General features: G+C 46.6%; 1 protein-coding gene across 2 annotated transcripts in view; it reads right to left on the bottom strand.

Annotated features, from left to right (window-relative positions):
• Tecpr2 (tectonin beta-propeller repeat containing 2) overlaps positions 1 to 16291 on the bottom strand; it is a 77672-nt gene that overhangs the window by 12674 nt on the left and 48707 nt on the right. The window contains exons 15-19 of one of the 2 annotated variants that reach the window (XM_042696865.1): positions 14101 to 14341; positions 10959 to 11048; positions 9946 to 10179; positions 4300 to 4448; positions 1302 to 1706 (exon numbers count right to left, since the gene is read on the bottom strand). In XM_042696865.1, the coding sequence (XP_042552799.1) occupies positions 1623 to 1706; positions 4300 to 4448; positions 9946 to 10179; positions 10959 to 11048; positions 14101 to 14341 (798 nt within the window). In that variant the 3' untranslated portion in view covers positions 1302 to 1622. Of the gene's footprint in view, positions 1 to 1301; positions 1707 to 4299; positions 4449 to 9945; positions 10180 to 10958; positions 11049 to 14100; positions 14342 to 16291 lie in introns of those variants that run through there. The other variant, XM_042696864.1, reaches the window with a different exon arrangement.

Genomic DNA, 16291 nt, shown 5'->3' with positions numbered 1-16291 from the left:
GCCTTCTCTGCATCAAAGGACATAAAAAAGTAGGAGAAAATATTTACAAACCATATATCTGATAATGGCCTAGTATCCGTAATACATAAACAACTCCCATAACTCAAAAATTATGAAATAATCCAATTAAAAAGTGTTTTAGATACAGTTGTTAAAAGACGCTTTACAGGCTGGGCACAGTGCTTACACCTATCATCTCAGCTGCCAGGCGGCAGAGGTGGATGGTGGTCTAAGTCTGGCCCCAGAAAAAAACGCAAGACCCTACCTGAAAAATAGCTAAAGCAAAAAGGGCTGGGATCACGGTTCAAGCAGCGAAGCAGCTTTCACAAGGAAAAGGTTCTGAGTGTAAAACCCCAGTACAATTTAAAAAAGAAAAAAAATCACGTGAAAAGATGCTCAGGATCACAAGTCCTGAAGCAAATGCAATGAAAACCACAAGGCTGCCCCACTCCACACTGAAATGACAGAATGCAAAAAAAAAAAAAAAAAATCAGAAAAAGAACTTTAGAGTTTGAGAATTCAGAAAAACTGGGAGCGACCACATGTAAATGGGCTGTCACTGCAGAAAACATGCTGTAGGCTGGGCACCGGTGGTCACGCCTGTAATCCTAGCTACTCAGGAGGCTGAGATCTGAGGATCATGGTTCAAAGCCAGCCCACGCAGGAAAGTCTGTGAGACTCTTACCTCCAATTAACTACCCAGAAAACTGGAAGTGGCGCTGCGACTCAAGCGGTAGAGCACTAACCTTGAGCTGAAGAGCTGAGGGAACAGCGCCCAGGCCCATAGTTCAAGCCCCACAACTGACAAAAAAAAAAAAAAAAAGAAAGAAAAAGAAAACATGCTGCAGTTCCTTAGAAGTTAAATACTCCCTAATGCCAGATGACTTGCAATTCTGATGGGCAGATGCCCAACAGGATGGAAAACATCTTCCCAAAGATTCATATACAGGGCTGGGAAGGTGGCTCAGGGGTAGAGAGCTTGCCTAGCATGCATGAAGCCTTGGGTTCCATTCCACATAAGCAAAAAAAGCTAGAAGTGGCATTATGGCTCAAGTGGTAGAGTGCTAGTCTTGAGCAAAAGCAGTTCAGGGACACTGCCCCCCCAAAAAGATTCATTCACAGAGTCACCACCAAGGAGAAGCAACTTAAGTCTACCAACCAATGAATGAATAAAACAATGTACAGCCACTCAACAGAATGATGTTCCATCATAAAAAGGAATGGAAACTGGTAGATGCTATATTAAGTATGAACTATGGAAACAAGATACTACATGAATGAGGTCAGACAAAAAGGCCACATATTGTATGATTCTATTTATAGGGAATTTATAGAAGGAGAAGAAATCCATGGAATCAGGTACAGGTTAGTGGTTTTGACGGGCTGAGGGAGTTGGGGTTTCTGGAAGAAAAGGGAGTAAGTGCTAACTGGTAGTTTCTTTTGGGGTGATGGAAATGGTCTTGAATTGGACAGTAGTGACTATTCTATAAAAGGATTTGTTTTATATTTAATTATAAATTTTTATATATATTTTTCAGTACTTAGGTTGAACACAGGGCCTTGGGCTTGCTATGCTGGTGTTTTATCATCTGAGTCACACCTCCAGCCCTGCTTTTTGCCAGTTATTTTGGAGATAAGTGTTCAGCAAAATTTTCCGCCAGGATAATCTTGAATAGGGATCCTCCAGATCTCAGCCTCCTGAGTTGCTACAAATACAGGTGCAATTCATCAGTGGTTGGCTGCGAATTATGATTTTTATATAAAACCATTAGGAAAAAAAATAAGAATGTATTGACAGTAATGGACCAAAGGAATCCACTTAGGTACATACATGCAACAAGAAGACAAAAGAACTGCAAACTGGCCTGCTTTTCATTATCACTATACAGAATGGTGCTACACAGTTGGTGATAGAGTATTCCTCTTTGCTGTGGACGCTTCCAGTCTGCTGTTAGTCCTCACCAAGTGCAGAGAAAAAAATGGAGCATGTGTCTCAGCTCATCGCATACAGCTACATGTCTGCACTGTGCCGTGTAACTAACAATGCTCTCCCCAGCTGTGAAGAGGAAGGCCCATTGCTGAGGGCTAAAAATGGCCTCCACAGAACTCTGGGCCAGACTCCTGGCTAGTATCCCAGCACACGCCATTAGTCACCTCATCCTGAGGGAAAGGACACCCAAAATACATAGTGGCCCCCAGGAATTTACCCAAACTCTTGGCTTCCCCTGAGGTCTCTGCATATGGCAACTTCAAGCATTTTCCAACAAAACCAAGATTAGCAGAAATTTGAGCGAAAAGCTCATTAAGTCATTGCCTCTAATGATAAACTTTAATAGAAACTGTGTTGCACAGGAAGTAAGTCTATATGTCCTACAGGAATTAGTAGGGCTATTAGCATACTCAAATAAGACTTCTAGCCGGGTGCTGGTGGCTCACGCCTGTAATCCTAGCTACTCAGGAGGCTGAGATCTGAGGATCGCGGTTCAAAGCCAGCCTGGCAGGAGACACCGTGAGACTCCTATCTCCAATAAACCGCCAGAAAACCGGAAGTGGCGCTGTAGCTCAAGTGGTAGAGCGCTCGCCTTGAGTTCAAGCCCCACGACTGACAAAAAAAAAAAAAAAAAAAGACCCACGCTATTCAAATAAGACTTCTACTCGTAATTGTAATTTTTTATTTTTGTGCCAGCTCTGGGGCTTGAACTCAGGGCCTAGGGACTGTTGCTGTGCTTTTTTGTTCAAGGCTAGTACTCTACTACTTAAGCCACAGCTCCACTTGCAGCTAGCATTTTTGGTGTTGAATTTGAGATATGAATGTCATGGACTTTTCTGCCTGAGTTTGTTTCAAACTGCAATCCTTAAATCTCAGCCTCCTGGTAGTCAGAATTACAGGCATGAGCCACCAGTGCCCAGCTCTGTGCTTGTAATTCAAGTGCTATAATAGCCAAAAAATAAAAACATAAAACCTCATGTCAAATAACAATGTAAACTAAAATTTGGCAGAAATAGGGACAGGAAGACTAGAAATGGAAATTGCTAGCTCGGTCCACAGACCTTGTTTTGCTAAACAGTGCTCTACGACTGAGCTGTATGCAGGCCCCTCCTGACCTTCCACCTTGTCTCTGACTTGGAACTTGCAATGTAGCTACCTCAAATTCTGTGTGTGCATACATGCACGCATGCATGCGTGTGTAGGTCCTAGGACTTGAACTCAGAGCCTAGGCACTCTCCCTGAGTTTTTTTGTTTGTTTTGTTTTTTGGGTCCGGTCGTGGGGCCTGAACTCTGGGCCTGGGCGCTGTCCCTCAGCTCTTCAGCTCAAGGCTAGCGCTCTACCACTTGAGCCACAGCTCCACTTCCGGCTTTTTTCTTTCTGCTTATGTGGTGCTGAGGAATCGAACCCAGGGCCTCAGGCATGCAAGGCAAGCGCTCTACCACTGAGCCACCTTCCCAGCCCTCTCTGAGTTTTTTTGTTCAAGGCTAGCACTCTACCACTTGAGACACAGCTCCATTTCCAGCTGTTTCAGTGGTTAATTGGAGATATGAGTCTCCTGGACTTTCTGGCTTCAAACTGTGATCATCAGATTTTAGCCTCCTGAGTAGCTAAGGTTACAAGTGTGAGCCACTGGTGCCCAGCTTCAATTTCTTTGTTTTTATAAGTAAAATAGCAAAGACTTACTGAAAAAGATAATCACAGCTCCCACTGGATGGGGGAGTACCAAGGGAGGGTAACACGGGGTTTGTTAATGAAGTGCTTCTAGGAAGAAGCTACGTGACTCTCAAGATCATTAGACAGCCTGCTCTATCAGGCCCTATCACTCCTCAGACTCAATCAAAGTCTCCTGTAGACTGATCTCAAATGTTTTTTTTGGTCGGTCGTGGGGTTTGAATTCAGGTCCTGGGCATCATCTCTGAGTCTCTTTTGCTCAAGGCTTGCACGCTACCTCTTCCAGCTTTTTTGGTGTCTGTAGTACTGAGGAATGGAACCCAGGTCTTCATTCATGCTAGGTAAGCACTCTACCACTAAGCCACATTCCCAGCCTTGATTTTTTTTAACGTTCCATTTATAAAATGTCAGAAATATTTCTGTTTTTAGAGGGAATAACTCAGGTGTTGGCTCAAGTTATCCTTATATGTGTTCACAGCTCTAAACTTCCTATCAAATTCCAAATATCGGACGCCAGTGAAGGAGAGTCAGAACATTGATTCTGGGTTCAGGCACCAGAGGGCCCAACAGGCCAGCTACAGTGTCCTAACAGCTTGTATTGCTAAAAAGCAAGATTCTACTAGCTACCTTGGCTTACCTGGACAGGTGGCTCAATCATGATCCAGGCTGGAAGCATCAGGCTGGGATTCAGAGGCTGGGTTCCCACACGGAAGTAAACTCCACCCCTGGAATCACACCCCCAGATGTGCTGGTTTCCACATGCCAAGCTGATCAATTTGATGGCTCCTGTAGAGTCAGAGGCAAAACATACATTGTAATTAGTTTTGTGGCATGACTAATTTTTCCTTTAGTTTATGACTTCCTTTTATATTTCAGAGGAGAGAGGAGGCTACACTTGCAATTGAACTCTGGCATGTGTCACCTGATCTACTGAGTCCTTCCGTAGCTGGTGTGGAAACTTGGCTTGGTGTCAGGTGCCATCCAGCAGCTAGGTTGTTTTTTTTTTTTTTTGTCAGTCATGGGACTTGAACTCTGGGCCTTGGAGCTGTCCCTGCACTCATCAGCTCAAGGCGAGCACTCTACCACTTGAGCCACAGCGCCACTTCCAGTTTTCTAGTGGTTTATTGGAGATAAGAGTTTCACGGACTTTTCTGCATGGGCTGGCTTTGAACTTCAATCCTCAGATCTCAGCCTCTTGAGTAGCTAGGATTACAGGCGTGAGCCACTGCCACCCGTTTTTTTCGGTCGGCTATCGGGCTTGAACGCTGTGCCTGGGCGCTGTGCCTATGCTCTCCAGGCAAGCACTCTACCACTTGAGCCACAGCAACACTTGCCACTTCTGGTTTTCTGGTCGTTCACTGGAGATAAGAGTCTCACGTATTTTCTTGCCCCAGCTGGCTTTGAACCATGATCCTCAGATCTCAGCCTCTTGAGGATCTAGGATTATAGGCATGAGCCACTGGTGCCCAACTCTGAGCTGCTTTTTTGCTCAAGGCTAGTGCTCTACCACTTGAGCCATAGCACCACTTCCAGCTTTTTCTGTGGTACTGAGGATTGAACCCAGGGCTTCATGCATTGCTAGGCAAGCACTCTACCACCAAGCCATATCCCCAGCCCCAGCAGCGAGGTTTTGAGAAAAGTAGTCACAATGCTGCCAACACAGCGCCCTGGGCCCCAGCAGGGGATAAAGAGCTTGGTGGGGGTCAAGCATCACCTTCATCCCCTGTGCAGCTGTTGCCAATAAATTTTGGATTTGTGGTGAGGGAAGCCATACTTACTGGTAGAATTAAGAAAACACAGTCTCAGAAAGTCTTCCTTTTTGCTTTGTGTGCCAGTTCTGGGGTTTAAACTCAGGGTCTGGGAGCTGTCCCTGAGCTTCTCTGCTCAAGGCTAGGGCTCTACCATTCGGAGCTGGGTGCTGGTGGCTCACGCCTGTCATCTCATCTACTCAGGAGGCTGAGATCTGAGGATTGCTCGGTTTAAAGCCAGTCTGGGCAGCAAAGTCCGTGAAATTCTTATCTCCAACAAACCACTAGAAAACTGGAAGTGGCAGTGGCGCTGTGGCTCAAGTAGTAGAGTGCTAGCCTTGAGCAGAAGAGCTGAGGGACAGCATAGTAAAAAGTGCCACCGCCAGTTCTTACTACATTGCACAGGGGCAAGCTCTGAGCACACTCCTCGGCCTCACTTCAGGCTTCCTAGTGGTCATTACTATCTATTACTGTTTTGTAATGTGACTATTACTCCCAGTGCAGTTCCTGCTATCCCAGTTGACTCCTGAGGCGGCCAGGACTCAGTCACAAAGAGACGTGCCCAGGTTCACAATGTTTGAAGCTAAGCGAGAAGGAAGGGGAGAGAGGGGCCGGGTGACCTCTGTGGCTTTACAGACAGCAAAACCCATAGATAGTCCCAGTTCTGGCATTTCTGGGGGTTGAATTCTAAACTCTGCGCTTGCTTGGCTGGAGCCACACCTCCAGTCCAGCTTTTTTGCTGGAGATGCAGTTTTGTGAACTTTTTTTTTCCTGGGCTGGCTTTGAAGTATGATCCTCTGATTTTAGCCTCCTGAGCAGTGAGGATTATAGAAGTAAGCCACAAGCACCAAGCTCAAGTCTAGTTTTGATAAATTAATCCATGGGAGCAGTCTGTTCCTTGTCAGTGCCCTGTACTCCAAGGCTAATATTCGCAGAATGAAAGCTCATCCACTCCAGTGTGAGCGAGCTTCGGCTATGTATCACTCCTGTTGCTGCCAAGTATTATTATGGAAACACCATGGTGAATTTCTGCATTTACCTGTTGATAGGTGTTTGGGTCATTTCCACTTTTCTCTATTAGGAGTACAATTGTGTCCCTCCACCCCCACCCCCCAGCTCTGGACATGAACTCAGGGCCTGGACTGTCTCTTAGCTTTTTCACTCAAGGCTAACTGCTCTACCACCTGAGCCACAGCTCCACTTCTGTCTTCTTGGTAGGTATTTGGAAATGAAGAGTCTCATGTGCTTTCCTGCCCAGGTTGGCTTTGAATGAATATTTATTTTAGCAGTAAAATATATACTTCAGTGCATCATAAACCAAACAATTCTGAATGAAGAGCCAAGTGAAAGACAAAAAGTCTGAGTGAGGGCTTGCTTTTCTGCAGTTTTTTTTTTTTGGGTCCGGTCGTGGGGTCTGAACTCTGGGCCTGGGCGCTGTCCCTCAGCTCTTCAGCTCAAGGCTAGCACTCTACCACTTGAGCCACAGCGCCACTTCAGGCTTTTTTCTTTTTGCTTATGTGGTGCTGAGGAATCGAACCCAGGGCCTCAGGCATGCAAGGCAAGCGCTCTACCACTGAGCCACCTTCCCAGTCTGCTTTTCTGCAGTTTTATCTCACGGGTCTCCGTAGGGCTGAGTGAACTCCAACAGGATATGCGCACACAGCCCACTCCCTGCCCCAGCCCTCTGGGCTCCTCTCTGCTCTCTTGGTTAGGCAGTGGTGAGCAGTTCCAATGAGCGGCACTGATCTATCACTTGGGAGCTAAACCAGAAAAGTGTGCTGGGAGCGGGGTAGGGAGTGGCTGGTGAGGAAGGCTGCTCACCTGGGAGCTTTCTGTAACATAAAACCCAACTTGACATTGCCCTGCCTTCCCTGCTTTGTTTTTGCTTCTCCCATTAACAAGTTTTTCAGGAATAACAATGTAGTCCTAAGGGACAGAGATCACTGCATACCATAATCAGGCTTGTTACCTAAGGCACATACTGACCCCAAATACTTCATTTCAGGTGGTGTCCAGATGAATTGCACTACAAATTGCATTCGTTTGCTGAACAGTCCAAAGCCTGATATAAGGTGTATTTATGCATACTGGGAAATATAATGTTAGGGGCTTCTTAAATATCTGCTAAATAATGCACATTTTCTTCCCAAACAAGGTTACAATAAATCTGACAAAAACTTGTATTGAGTCTTTACAGCTGGGTTCAGCAACCAATCATCTAAGGAATCTTTTGCCAGGCACAGTGGTCATATCTATCACAAGAGATTGAGATCATGACACAAGGCCAGCCTGGGCAAAAAAGAAGTTTCAAGACTTCATCTCAATTAATGGCTGGCCTCAAACCTATGACTCTCCTATCTTAGTCTCTAGAGCACTGGGATTGTAGTCATGCACAACCAAGCCCAGATTTAACTTTTTCTTTGGATGGGGAGGGGGACGCCTTGTCAAGGTCACCCACCAATGGTGGCTCCTGGGCTCAGTCCCTAGTCCACAACTCCGTCTTTCTTTTTCTGGGCCTGGAGACTGTCCCTGAGGTCTTCAGATCAAGGCCACTGCTTACCATTTGAGCCACAGCACCACTTCTGGTTTTCTGGTAGTTAGTTGGAGATAAGAGTTTCATAGACTTTTCTGCCCAGGTTGGCTTTGAACTGCGATCCTCATATCTCAGCTTCCTGAATAGTTAGGATTATAGGTATGAGCTACTGGTGCCAGGCTCAGATTTAACTTTATCTTAATGAAGCAACTGACTTGGCACTGGGGTGGGCAGGAAGCACTGAAATCAAAATGAAGCCCCTGATTTAAGTAATTACTTTAAAACATCTGACCCACATGCTTTCCCACAGGTAACCTAGACCATACCTGGAGAGGGCCTGACAGCTGAACACTGGTGCCTCTGGCTGCAGTTTGCTGTCTAATTTGGCAGAGGCAAAAGCTCTAGCAGTGAAGTTGCCACAATGCAAGGGCAAGTTCCCCTCCTAGTGCACCTGCCTACCACACTGCCCCAGCAGGAGTCTGTGGACTCTGGAGTTGCTGCATTCTCAGGAAATGGAGAAAATGGCACAAGGAGTCCACCAACATTTCAGTATTAATGAGAAAACTCAGTAAAAACTTTAAAAAGTAGACAAAATGTACAGCACAGAGCAGGGTAAAGACCAGGACGGAGTGCTGCCTGTCACACAGGGGGTGAATCCCGTGCCAGCCGGCAGCTGTGCAGCACCCACTGCAGGGCGTGCTGCCAGGATAATGGAGTTGAAGGCCTGCTGAGCATCTCAGTGCCACTGGCCTGGCCAGGAGCACCGGGGAGATGCCTGCTTGACAAGGTGGAATGGGGGTGGTGGTGGGACCTATCAGTACAGAAGAGCTCAGGAAAAGGGCAGGTAGCCCTCTATCTCTTCTTGACTCTCTTTCTCTCTCTCCTTTTTTCTGGGTCCTGAACTCTGGGCCTGGGCGCCATCCCTCAGCTCTTCAGCTCAAAGCTAGCGCTCTACCATTTGAGCCATAGCACCACTCCAGCCTTTTCTGCTTATGTGGTACTGAGGAATTGAACCCAGGACCTCATGCATGTAAGGCAAGCACTCTACCACTGAGCTACCACCCAGCCCCTCCCCTTCCCCCTCCTCTTTTTTTGTGCCAATCCCGGGACTTGAACTCAGGGTCTGGGCGCTATCCCCTAGGTTTGTTGCTCAAGGCTAATGTTCTACCATTTGAACCACAGGTCCACTTCTGGCTTTTTGGTGGTTAATTGGGGATAAGATCTCATAGACTTTCCTGCCTGGGCTAGCTTTAATCCATGACTCTCTACACTTTGGGGTGGTTCAGAGACAAGCAGTCAGTAGCAGCACATGAACTGCTTGAATGAAAGCCCACGCTACACACGCTGCATGCCTCCCCACGCTCGGCTCTCTTCCTGGGGCTGAGGAGGCACAGACGTGCTGTCTGCTCCAGGGCACACTGCCTTGTCTAACGGAAAGGTCACAGAGCGCTTCTCCATATTCACAAGGAGTGGCAGAGACAGCTGCACCTACAGTACTATTTCAAGCGACTCTGGTGGCAATTTCTTAATACCCTACAATTCCTCGTGTTCTGAAAACCTGCAAACTGTAGGCAGTGGGCAACGTGAAGGTTCTTAGAAACTTAAGGAGCCCGTGTAGTCTCCTGTGATCCAGCAACTGACAAACATCAGCCAAGAATTCACCCGTGGTGAATGTGGTGAATGTGTGGAGGGCATTCTGTCAGCTACATCCTGACGGGTTTTTTTTTTGTTGTTGTTGTTGGTCATGGAGCTTGAACTCTGGGCCTGGGCACTGTCCCTCAGCTCTTCAGCTCAAGGCGAGCGCTCTACCACTTGAGCTACAGCACCATTTCTGGTTTTCTAGTGGTTTATTGGAGATCAGAGTCTCACGGTCTTTCCTGCCCGGGTTGGCTTTGAACTGAGATCCTCAGATCTCAGCCTCCTGAGTTGCTAGGATTACAGGCATGAGTCACCGGCGCCTGGTTCTGACTTGGTTTTATGGCAATCACAGGAGACACTGTACCTAGTTGGGAGAGGTCCAGCTTCGTCCAGTGCATGCCTGTAGGGCAGCTCTTAGACAGCGTCCTGATAAACACCTGGCCAAGGTAATCCAAGGCCCACAGCGCATCCTGGCAGGCAGCGTAGGCCCTCATCTCGGCGTCGGGGGGCAGCTGCACGGTGGAGGGGCGGCACTGTGGGCTCTGGGCGCTGAGGCTGCACAGGTCCTTGCTGCTCTGGCATAGCCACAAGGAGCTTCCTGTGGAAAAGGTTCATATTTGTCATTGCTTGCTGTCTGCCCCAGGCCACCCCTGTCCTGTCTGAAGGCAACCTTTGCTACTTGGCTGGGTACGCTGGCTCACTTACTTGAACCCACACAGACGGGAGGGCGGGAGCTGCCACGCACTTCTAAATTACCGGGAAAGGCCATGACCAGCACTTAAGATCACAGCTGAGATATTTTTAAAAATGGAAAGAAAGCAGAGCATATGAGATTCAATAAAGGCTATGATGTTGGCATAGCATCTCTGACCCATTTATAATGAGCTGTGAAGTCTTTACTTTTCTTTTTTGTTGGTCGCAGGGCTTGAACTCAGGGCCCACACACTGTCCTTGAATTCTTCCATGCAAGGCTATCATTCTACCACTTTGAGCCACAGCTCTACTTCTGGTGTTTGGGTGATTAATTCGAGATAAAAAGTCTTTCTTGTCAGGAATTGTGATCTTCAGATCTCAGCCTTCTGAGTAGCTAGGATTATAGGCATGAGCCACCAGCTCCCAGCCTGGAAGTCTTTAATTTGAATAAAGCCTTTCTTTTTGGCAGCATTGGGATGTGAATGCAGGGTCTCAACTTGCTTTGCTGGTGCTCTCCTGTCTCTTTACCTCTCCCTTGCCTATTTGGGTGTAGGCTTCGGCTCAGCCACTTGGGTTGGCCAACAACATTGCCACAGCCCCATGAGGACAGACAGACAGCAGCCTGAACTTTTTCAACTGCTAACCCTTGAGCTAGATTTCTCAAGTAGGCAAAGACTGACTGACCGTCTTTGGAGGGTGCAGTGGAAGCCAACACGAAGGCCCATTTTGTTGCAGAAGCTGTCCCCCGGGGAACAACGTTTTCCCAGTGAGTCCCTGCCAAGAATAAATAGGAAGACTGCATTAAAAGGAGAAAATACTTCAGAATTTTGGTTTTCTTTTCTTTTTTTTAGGTGTGGGACCTGAACTCTGGGCCTGGACACTGTCCCTCAGCTCTTCAGCTCAAGGCTAGCACTCTACCACTTGAGCCACAGTGCCACTTCCAGCTTTTTCTCCTTATGTGGTGCTGAGGAATCGAACCCAGGGCCTCAGGCATGCAAGGCAAGCACTCTACCACTGAGCTACCTTTCCACTTCTGGTTTTCTTTTTGGTACTAGGCTGTGAACTCAAGGCCTGCCACTTGATTAGCTGATACTCTGCCACTTGAATCATGCCTCCAGCCTGGCTTTTTGTGGTTATTTTGTTGGAGGTGGAATGTTAAGAACTTTTTTTTTATCTTTTGTCAGCTGTGGGGCTTGAATTCTGGGGCTGGGTGCTATTCCTGAGCTCTTCAGCTCAAGACATGTTCTCTACTACTTAAGCCACAGTGCCACTTCTGGTTTTCAGGTGCTTAATTGGAGATAAGAGTCTCATGGACTTTCCTGTCCAGGCTGGGTTTGAACTGTGATCCTCAGATCTCAGCTTCCTGAGTAGCTAGGATTACAGGTGTGAGCCACTGGCACCTGGCCTGGTTAGCTTTAAACTGTGGTAGGATTACAGTTGTGTCACTGGCATCCAATAGTTTTGGTTCTTGACTGTAGCTAGTCTTCAAAATCTCTTAAAATTAATTTTACTTTTTTTTTTTTTTTTGGTCAGTCAAGGGGGCTGAACTCTGGGCCTGAGCGCTGTCCCTCAGCTCTTCAGCTCAAAGTTAGGCCCTACCACTTGTGCCACAGCACTACTTCTGGCGTTTTTCTGCTCATGTGGTGCTGAGGAATTAAACCCAGGGCCTTATGCATGCAAGACAAGCACTCTACCACCGAGTAGACATCCCAGGCCCAATTTTACTATTTTTTTTTTTTTTTGTCGGTCATGGGGCTTGAACTCTGGGCTTGGGCACTGTCCCTCCGCTCTTCAGCTCAAGACAAGCACTCTACTACTTAAGCCACAGCCCACTTCTGGTTTTCAAGTGGTTTATTGGAGATAAGAGTCTCTCAGACTTTCTTGCCCAGACTGGCTGCCCAGACTTTCTTGCCCAGATCTCAGCCTCTGGAGTAGATAGGATTACAGGCGTGAGCCACCAACACCTGTTTTCTTCTTCTTTTTCTTTGGGTCAGTCCTGGGCCTGAACTCTGGGCCTGGGCACTGTCCCTCAACTCTTCAGCTCAAGGCTAGTGCTCTACCATTGGAGCCACAGTGCCACTTGCAGCTTTTTCTGCTTATGTGGTGCTGAGGAATTGAACCCAGGGCCTCATGCATGGAAGGCAAGCACTCTACCACTGAGCCATCTTCCTAGCCCCAAATTTTACTATTCTTAAACTAAGAGGTAGACGTCAGCGCAGCCTGCTATTCACTTCTTCTTGACTACTGTCAAGAAGAGCCACATCTTGCCAATGGAAGCTCAGAGAGGCCACACAGGGAAGAGAATGCACAGATGTCCTTGCTGGGCAAGAAATTCAACAATGGTCATAGTTATTCTCTTATCTTTATCTCTAGAGTTGAAATTTTTTTATTCTGTGAAATTACTAACATAAAAATGAGCCAGAGGGCTGGGAAGGTGGCTCAGTGGTAGAGTGCTTGCCTTGCATGCATGAGGCCCTGGGTTCAATTCCTCAGTATCACATAAGCAGAAGAAGCAAGAAGTAGCACTGTGGCTTAAGTGGTAGAGCACTAGTCTTGAGCTGAAGAGCTGAGGGACAGCACTCAGGCCCAGAGTTCAGGCCCAAGACGAATAACAACAACAACAACAACAACGACGACGACGAAGAGGAAGAGCTGGAGCTGGTGGCTCACACCTATAATCCTAGCTACTGATAAGGCTAACATCTGAGGATCGTGGTTTAAAGCCAGCCTGGGCAGGAAAGTCTATGAGACTCTTATCTCCAATGAGCCATCAGAAAACTGGAAGTGGCTCTGTAGCTCAAGTGGTAGAGCACTAGCCTTAAGCTGAAGAGCTGAGGGACAGCGCCCAGGCCCAGTGTTCAAGCCCGACAACCACTACCCACCACCACCACCACCAACAAAACGATGGTAAAGAAAAACTAGGAGAGAGTAAGAAATGTCCTCTTACCTGACTTATGTAACTATAAACCTCTGTATATTGCTTTTATAATAACAACAAAAAAAGAGCTCCAGCTGGGTGCTGGTGGCTCATGTTTATAATCCTAGCTACTCAGGAAGCTGAGGTCTAAGTATTTCAGTTCAAAGCTAGCCTAGGCAGGAGAATCCGTGAGACTCTTATCTATAATTAACCTCCAAAAAAGCTGGAAGTGGAGTTGTGGCTCAAGTAGTAGAGCATTAGCCTTGAACAAAAAAGCTCAGAAGAGTGCCCAGGCCTTAAATTCAAGCCCCAGCAACACCAAAAATAATTAAAAAGCTCCATTTGTTTTCCTTATATCTCAATAGATTCTCATAACAAACTGTTTACATTCTAGCCAGACCAAGTTTTAGGAATAATAGACTGAAATAATAAAAAAAAAAGAGAACAACTGGTCACAAGGAATAGAGAGCCTTTCTCACAGGCACTTCTATCTGTGTGCTGCAGCGCCACTTCAAGTTGCGATCTTAAAGCTATTCTTTAAACATATGAGGCCCCAGCACTGCAAATTAGAAAAACATTTTGTGTTAGTTGTGGGGCTTGAACTCAGGGTCTAGGAGCTGTCCCTGAGCTTTTTTTGCTCAAGGCTAGTGCCGTACCACTTTGAGTCACAGTGCCACTTCCAGTTTTTCTGGGGTTGACTTACACACTTTATTGCCTGGGCTGGCTTTGAACCGAAGTCCTTAGATCTCAGCCTCCTGAGTAGCTAGGATTACAGGCGTGAGTCACTGGTGCACAAACTCTAAAAAAACAATATGCATATATGTATATATAATATATAATATGCATATATATATATATAAAAGCTTCCTATAAATCTCACCAACATAAACACAAAGGTAATCTACCCACCTATAAGGCTTCCTCTGGCAACATGGAATTCATTCTTGCCTGAGGAGATCCAAACACCACTGTTGTTGACCCCCAGTAGGCTGGGCTGGCACTGAAGCTGCTGGGACCAGAATGCCATGCGCAGTTTATCTGCTACCTTTTCCACAGGCACTTGGGCTGCGGTGGCCACGGAGTGGGTGGCATGCATGATGGTCTGGAATAAGCTGCACTGGTCGAACACCACATAGTCTGTGATGCTCACCTGCAGGAGGAACGTCAAAGCCCACTGTCAGTGCAGTCGCAGGAGTCCACCTGCCCCCAGGGCAGGTTCCACATATCCACAGCCACGAGACAACTGGGCATGCACACACACCTGCACAGGGACGGCAGAGCTAGCAGAACACCTGACAGCTATTATACATCCAAAGGTTGGATGTTATGTTAAGTGGATCTGTTGAAACAAGCAACAGTACCCTTTCACATTCTGTCTACTCAGAGTGAGAAAGAATAATTTTGCTTTTAAACTCAGGTGTTTCCAACTGACAATGGCATATAAGACTTAGACTCATAGTATGAGCTTTCAAAGGTAGGCCAGTGTGTTGATGAAATAATTTATGTGCTATCTGGGACTACCAGCTTAGACCAGAACAATCCCAGGCATCTCGAAGCCACTTGGCTGCTCTACCGTGTGACTCACCTTGGAGACATTCCTAAAAAGCATCTGCACACACACCTCTAGAGAAATCCTCTATGGCAACTGTCTTCTCCAGGGGAACTTGTCCTTGCTGGGCAGCTGAGTCTGAGAGTTCACTATGAGACAGGTCAAAGCCTGACTCCACATGACTTTCATACCTTTCCAAGTTGGGTTCAATTATAAACAACAAAACCAGAACAAAGGGCTGGGAAGGTGGCTCTTCCTCAGCATCACATAAGCAAAAAAAAAAAAAAAAAAAAAGCCGGAAGTGGCACTGTGGCTCAAGTGGTAGAGCGCTAGCCTTGAGCTGAAGAGCTGAGGGACAGCACCCAGGCCCAGAGTTCAGGTCCGCGACCAGACCCCTCCCCCCACAAAAAAAACCCAAAAAACAGCACAAATACCCAACTTCTAGAACACATTTCTAGCACATAGACAAGGAAATGCTGAGTTAAAGTGGTATCATATATTGCAGGAAACTTAATTTATAATAAAACAAACAAAAAAAGGAATTACTTTAAGTCACTCATTTATGACACATACACACATGTGTCCTCTCTGGTCTACGGAAGGACACTGGATGGCCCTAGCTAAAGCGGCTGTAGGTAGTTTCTGCCACAGCAGCCCCTGCTTGAGCTCTCGGTCACTCTGGCCGTGTGGATCCTGTATGTCTAGCCCTGCTCAAAGGTGCATATGCAGTGTGTGATCGGCGGCTGGGAGCTCTGTACTGCAAACATTCCTCTCACCAGGCAGCAGTGGTTTTGCCAAGGCCACAGCCAATGCAGATTTGGTCCTAGCTCCCAAGATAAGCACACAAGGGGGTTGCCAATTGAAAGCAAAAGGAAAGGTTTAGCAGCCAACTAGTAACACTGACCCCAGTTCTATAAAGGAACCTCACAGAGTCTCTAAAATAACTCTTCCAAGTACCTCAAGATGGTTCTCTTAAGTTAATTTTCTCATAATGCTCTGAATACTACAGTAAAATCATATTGAGTTTTCCTTATCACTACTTTAAAAATAGAATTTAGTAATACATAATGTATACATATACCTGTATTTGCATGTGTGTATGTTATGTATGGTTTTTAAGTATACAATATGTATTTTAATATGTATTACATATTACCAAATATGGCCTAGAATTTAACTCAAAGACATAGTACACAATATACATGGTCATCAAGTAGCAAACCTGACTTGTTTTCCTGCATTTTCATCTGAAAGATTTTAGTCAGACAAGCCAGAGCAAGACAAGCCTCGGGTCAAGTGAACCAATGGAGGCACAAGATGTAAGACAGCACATTTCACATGTGCCAGAGCGACCTTCGCCCACGGAGGGAGACTGAGGAGCAGTACTGAATGGTACCAACCAGAGAACGTGGAGATCCTCTGGTGTTCCTGCCCCAGGTCCCACTGGCCAGGATGTACCACACAGAAAGATAATGGGATCCAGCCTCCCATTTCTCACAGCATGCTCCTCTCTGGTAACATGTGGGAAATTCTCCTTGGTTAAAATGCCAT

The sequence above is a fragment of the Dipodomys spectabilis genome, unplaced genomic scaffold, assembly GCF_019054845.1.
Source record: "Dipodomys spectabilis isolate Male_0828 unplaced genomic scaffold, ASM1905484v1 ptg000212l, whole genome shotgun sequence".
NCBI classification, from domain to species: Eukaryota; Metazoa; Chordata; class Mammalia; order Rodentia; family Heteromyidae; genus Dipodomys; species Dipodomys spectabilis.
This window is presented reverse-complemented; position numbering and strand designations above follow the sequence as displayed.